Here is a 6,641-nt window from a genome sequence, read left to right as displayed (position 1 = left end):
GTATATGGCCCTTTAGAAAAGTTTCATTTATGTTGTTTTAAAGAAGACTTTAATCCGTTAGATCACTTTTCTTTCCGTCGCGTATAATAGCCGAATAATTAAGAGGTTTTTTTTTTTTTTTTTTTTTTTTTTTCACGACTACCTCGCAACTTCACTGTCTGCATGAGGCAGACATCTATCTGAAAAGCGTGTGAACGATGACTTTCATAACTCACCGTAACTCGCTAAATTTGGGGACTTTTCGGCAGACTTAAAGATTTCATATTTCGATAAAGGGGATACGTCGGCAAATAACTAATGCGTCCAAAAACATGTTTTTAATGCGCTTTTGATTGCTATTTACGTATTTAGATTTGTTGCCATTCTTACACCATTGAAATTTCCTCGTGAGCTGCACTAGAGGCTGTAAAACATCAGCAGTGTCTGTAGTGCATCTTTAGATGATCAACGAGAAATGAAAACGAATTAAACGTAAAAAGCATAAAAACATTTGAAAAGTTCTAACGGGACGGGCAGAGGTGCCCCCCCCCCCAAGTCCAACGGCGCAAATTCCCCCCCTCCTCCCCCAAAAAAATCTCACCCCTCTTTTCCTTTTTTTTAATTTAAAGCTCTGTTTTTAATTTATTTTTTAACAATATTTGTTATTCATTTATTTTTTAAATATGTTTATTTATTTATTTATTTACTTTTATTATTATTCTTTTATTAGAAAAGTTATGTTCTAAGCGAATGATATATTTACACACAAACAAACTAAATAAATTAATGAAAAAAAAACAGAATAAAATAAAATAAGTACAGAATTTAAATTAAAAATAAATCAATTAATAAATGTAAATTAAAAGAAATTAAAAAAATCCGCCCCAAAAATTTTGATGGTGCCAACTTGCGCCATAGTCTCCCCCCCCCCTTGGGTACCCCTGGGGACGGGGGGGGGGGGAAACGTTCTTTAATCGCTTTCAGAGTTTAGAGTACTTTTAAAAACGAAAAGTGCATTTGCTCTTGAAATACTTTTCTAGATTAAGTCACGAAGTCTTCATACTCCTTTCCAAGTCACGTGTAAAAGCTATACCATTTCGTTTGTTCATAAGATATTGGATATCGATGATTTTCCTCCTAGAATCCTCCTTGAATAGAATCAATTCAGGAAACAACGTTACTAATTGACTATGGGAAGAAAGTATGAAAGGTGCTTAAGAACTAGGTTTCGTTTGTCAACTTTGAGGAGCGCGTCCGTGTTTTATTTTTCTGATTCAAACATTGAAAGGAAATAATTACGGTGTTATAGGGAGACTAAATAAAAGAAAAGGTGATTTGAAAATCATCTCCATATATGTCAATCGCCACCTCACAAAATAAATTAATGGCCTTCGACAGTTATTATGTTTAGGGTCTCTTACGTTTCAAATTCTTCACATTTGTCTCTCGTTATCTCGCTTTCTTTTTTTTTTTTTTTTTTTGAGCAATCACGATTGCTTATTGTTTTCATTTGACGGCCCTTGGCGTTGTGGTTCCTTTTTCAGCTTGGACCGGCAGGACCACCGTCCACCGGCCTCCAGTCCTGAGCACTGTCCCCCTTTAGCCGCTTCTCCTGGTCGGTGGCACACACACAAGCCTATACGTGCACGCACGTGCGTCTGCACACACAACTACACGCACGTAACCTCTTCCAGGAGGAGAAGCAGGCTTGGGGGGGGACAGGAGCCGTTTCTAGAAACAATAACTCCAATGAGTAGGGTCCTATCGTGAATGCGAAAAACATAAATTGAATTCAAAGTTTCAGAATTCAAATTAATTTTTTTTTTTTTAATCTGCTTGCTTGAATATTTGAGCTGCAATGTCCTATGAAGTAAGAGTTTTAGGAATAATAAAATTGGCGACAACTTATATGTAATTTTCAATCGCTTCTATACACCACAATTTTTTTTTAAAAAAGCCGCCATCCTTACTTTTGGGACTTATGACTCGCAACTAACTGGTCTACATCATAATGCTTTATAAAAAATTCCAGGAAAGAAATATGCTGAGCAAGAAGTGAATGCAATTTTTATAAGCGGGGTTTGTTCGTTAAAAGCGAATGCTCCCATACACTAATTGCTTTACCATCGAAACTTTGAAAATGGGGTCGTTTTCAAAATTTTAAAAGTACAGTCGAACCTTGATATCTCGAATTTGAAGGGAGCATCAAAAAAATTCGAGTTAACAAAAATTCGAGTTATCAAAAATCCTTGGGTAGCTGGGGGGTGGGGGATAAAATGCAAACAAATACTTTGAAAATAAATGCATATATTATTCACAAAACACTTACTGATATATTGAGTCATTTAAAAAAAGAATCGATGCCGGTTTGCTTCAAATTCAAGTCCTTTTCTCGTTCCACTACAAGTTCTAAATGAGAAAGTGCTCTAAAAGTCTCTTCTGTCATATGTGGACGGGATTCGATGAATCTTCGTAGAACATCAGTAGCGGATAGGGCTTCTTTGTTTGTAGGTTTTTGGTGAGGATCGCAGATCTCTTCTTCTTCATCCTCTTCGGAAATTGGATCGCCAGCGGTTATTTGAGAAATAATTTCGTGGTCTTCCCATCGACCACATACTGCAACTTCTTCATCAACGTTTAGGAAGTCTTGAAATTGCACTTCATTTAAATCCAAACGTTCGGAAAGTCGTCCCCAATCTGTCCTTGACACACTCATCTCAGGTTCATCACTTATGTCGCATACGGGGACATCCTCTTCATTCTTTACGAATCCAGCTTTCTTAAAGCAATTTCTGATGGTTGAGGAAGTTACACTATTCCAAACTTTGTCAGTCATTCGCATGGCTTCTAATATGGTCACTCCAGAAGACTTGACTCCTTCTTCAATTTCAGCCAAAAGTTTTTTCACAACTTGATGGCGATATTTGATCTTAAAGCTGTGAATGATCCCTTGATCAAGGGGTTGTAATTTTGATGTCGTGTTTGGGGGAAGAAACTCAACCTTTACGTAATCCAATTTCGGAATTATGTTGTGGGCTTTGCAGTTATCAATGAACAATACGATTTTCCTTTTTTCTCTTTTCATTTTCCTTTCTAATTCTTTTAGCCAATTTTCAAAAATTTTGGAAGTCATCCAAGCTTTACGGTTAGAATCGTAAGCAAAAGGAAAGGATTTCACGCCTGAAAAACACCTTGGTTTAGCTGATTTTCCAATCATTAGAGGCGGTAGTTTTTCAGTCCCATCCATATTGGAACAAAGCAGCAAAGTCAATCTTTACTTCTCTTGCCTCCTTTGCAGGCTTCTCCTTTTATAGCCATGGTTTTATCCGGAGTGCATTTAAAAAAAAAGTCCGGTTTCGTCAGCATTAAACACATTTTTTTCATCATAATTTTGCAGGATTAAATGTAGTTTTTCTTTAAATTCCACGCAGACTTCCTCATCATCACTTTCACTTTCGCCGCATACCTTAAGAAATGTAATGTTGTTTCGGTTTTTAAAATTCTCGAACCATCCATTGCTTTCTTTGAAACTTAAATGGCCTAATTCCTTAGCAAATGCTTCGGCTTTCTCTTTTATTAAATTTCCATTCAGAGGGATGTTTTGTGCTCTGCATTGCGTTATCCAAATCATTAAACATTTTTCCATATCTTGAAACTCGCTAACTCGAATTCTCTTTCGTTTCTCAAAGCCGTCAACACACTTTTCCAGAATAGCCTCTTTGTTTTTCAATATGGTCGATAATGTACTGCTTGGAATTCCAAACTCTTTTGCGATTTGGTTTTTCTTTTTGGAACCTTTTTCCACTTCTTCAATTAGTCGTTTCTTCTCCTGAATAGAAAGCGTATTTAATTTTCGTTTGGTTGCCATAGCTAACTATGCGTAAATGGACAGCTTTGAAAGTTATCTGAAATGATTCTTTTTTACCACTGTACGCGATATGAAGATAGAACAGAATGAGGGTCCAGCAGAATTGTAACAAGAAGCAGCTATCCCCCCCCCCTACTCTCCTACTGTCCTCCCGCCAACATTTCACAGCTCCCCTCCTGCAGGTGTGTGACTTTGAAAAGTCAGAAGAAGGGGAGAAGGGCGGAAGAGGGTGAAATGACAAAAGGAGAGGAATGTTGAAAATTCGGAACGGCTCAGAATAGAATAGAAACAAGTTTGTACACATTTTGGAACAAGAAAAAAGGAAATGGAATCCGAGCGAAATAGCAAAACATTTCGAGTTATCAAGGGCTTAAAACTGAAAATTTCGACTAAACAAGGTAATTTTAACATTGACAGTATAGGAAGTATGAAGGGGGATAAAAAAAATTCGAGATATCAAAAATTTCGAGTTATCAAGGTTTGAGTTATCGAGGGTTGACTGTATTTTTTTCTGAAAGAGCATGCTTAAAAACATAGGATCTGATCATTTTTTAAATAATTTGTTTTTAAGTTTAATATTTTTAAACAAAATTACTTAAATCGGTGCGCTTTCATTGTTTACATTTCTTGCTGATGACAACACAAATGATGAACTGCCATTCTGTGTTGCCATTCACAGAGCAAAATATTTAATTCGCATCTTTACTCACGTGTACTAACAACAATATGGTTGATACGCAGTGGCGTACCCAGGGGGTGTGCTGATAGGGCTACAGCCCCCCCCCCCCCCCGAAATTTTCAAAATTAATTATAAAAATTATAATAAAGAACAAGTTTTTTTTTTATGATGTATTTTTGAAATCTTACATTCGTATTGATATCAGAAAAGCGATACATGAACTTTTCTTAGCTACAGTTTATAAGTATCCCCCCCCAGCTCAAAGACTTTCGAGCTCAGCCCCCCCCCCCCCCCCCCCCCCCCCCCCCCCCGAACTGATTTGTCTGCGTACGCCGCTGGTTGATAGCAAGCGTAAAGCGCAATTTTAATTCGCTTCAAGGTTATCATAAAGTGGAAACGCGGTAGAAAGATGCGCCAAAGAGCATCATTTGTGATGTCATCAAGACCACGCCGTGTTTAAAAAATCGGACATTTTAAAAAATTAATTAAAAAAAATAACTATTGGGAAAATGGACGAATTTTCTGGGTCCATGTTTTTTTTTTTTTTTTTTTGCTTATTCTATCAACTTCAGTGACTAAAAGTACTACTTTTGACAAGGAAACAACCCCATTTCCTTGATCCGAGTTTCATTCCGTTATAAGCAGGGCCCGATTAACCTCTGAAATTATAGGAAGCTTGGTATCATTTGAGGGCCCCTCAATATTTGTTTGGGGAAACTTCTCAGGAAATATGGGTAGTACATGTTGAATCATACCTGACACTTCGCAAAGGAAATTAAATGTCATAAAAGTACACTAGCAGAGTCGAGTTAAATCTCATATTTGAAAAATCTAGCTTGTGGCTACATTTTAAGAAATGTATTTCTATAATTATTTTTTCTTTACATATTTTTGTTTAACAACTTCTAATGTTTGCAATATCTTTTTAAAAAACTCAGTTAAAAGCGGAAACTGGAATTTTTAAGCACAGTTTTACAGTCATATTTGGGCCCCCTAAAAATTCTGAGGGGATGCTCAAGCTTACTAAGCTTTTTGGACAATCACGCCCTGGTCATAAGCGAGTTCGACTGAGCTATATACAGTACCCGCCGCTAATAAAATCACTGGATTATAAAATCAACCGCTTATTAAAATCAAATCTGGAAGAACAGAATCATTGCAATACCAAAACATATTAAAACCATCTTTTAATAAAATCACTATCGCCGTTTTATAAAATCAAACTTTTGAACATCATACGTAAGAATTTTTTAAAGAAGCACCAAGAAGTGAAGGAATCGGCCTCAGAAGATGAGGAAATCTCAGAGTCAAATTTGCCTCTTCATTTTTAATAGATGTCAGAAAAGCGCTTTATAATGTACGATGCACTTTAGAACAAAGAGGAAAATATGTTGAATGTTACTAAACACTTCGTAAACTCTCAAACGATATTGAATCTCGGCTCTCCCAATTCTGCTAAGTAAACAACAATACACCTACATTTTAAGATCCTTGTGCAAATAATCATTTTAAAAAAAAATGCACCTCATGTTTAGTTAAAATGATAACTGCCTTTTGAAATACTTAAAACAGAAATAAATGAAGTAATTCAATTCATTTTTAGAGTATTTAAACTTCAAAACCTTTCATTTTTTTGAATGCCGGATAATAAAATCAGCCGCTTTATAAAATCAAATATACCCCGAACGAATGTGATTTTAATAAGCGGCGGGCACTATATAGCTGAAACCTTTTCCACTAAAACCAAGGTGCAGCCTTCACTGGCAACGTTTTTTAAAGTACACTACAGTCGGAATCCGATTTAACGAATTCATCGGGACCGAAACTTTCTTACGTTAAATCGGGGTTATTCGTAATATCGGGGTGAAAAAAAATTAAATAACAGATTTTCTTTTTAATAATAAGCACTTTTCATAACGCACTTAAAAGTACAAAATAACCTTTCTGGGTCAGAAAGCACAATTTAAGCATTCCTGTAGTTTTCGAAAATTCCAAGAAAATGACAAACGGAGAAAAGTGCGGCTCAAGTCATGAAGAGAATTTTGTATCATTATCTAGCTTTCAATCATAACTTTGAGTGTTCAAACGTGCATATTTTTCTTATTGGGAAAGTTT

General features: G+C 36.1%; 1 protein-coding gene across 1 annotated transcript; it reads right to left on the bottom strand.

Moving 5' to 3' along the window:
• Positions 1-2,320: 2,320 nt before the first annotated feature.
• LOC129228627 (tigger transposable element-derived protein 6-like) lies at positions 2,321-3,847 on the bottom strand. Its single transcript, XM_054863309.1, has 2 exons — positions 3,446-3,847; positions 2,321-2,980 (listed from the first exon to the last, which is right to left on the bottom strand). Exons 1-2 carry the CDS (start codon positions 3,845-3,847, stop codon positions 2,321-2,323), a joined length of 1,062 nt encoding a protein of 353 aa, XP_054719284.1.
• Between the last annotated feature and the right edge of the window lie 2,794 nt (positions 3,848-6,641).

This window comes from Uloborus diversus, chromosome 8 (genome assembly GCF_026930045.1).
Source record: "Uloborus diversus isolate 005 chromosome 8, Udiv.v.3.1, whole genome shotgun sequence".
In the NCBI taxonomy this organism is placed as follows: Eukaryota; Metazoa; Arthropoda; class Arachnida; order Araneae; family Uloboridae; genus Uloborus; species Uloborus diversus.
Note: the sequence above shows the minus strand (reverse complement) of the source record. Positions and strands in the feature narration are given on the sequence as shown.

What these genes read in the sequence shown, in the direction of transcription:
- LOC129228627 (XM_054863309.1), bottom strand. Translation starts at nt 3,847, where the DNA reads ATGGCAACCAAACGAAAATTAAATACGCTTTCTATTCAGGAGAAGAAA. An exon ending in ACAACATTACATTTCTTAAG is followed by an intron (nt 2,981 to 3,445) that starts GTATGCGGCGAA and finishes GATTACGTAAAG; the next exon opens with GTTGAGTTTCTTCCCCCAAA.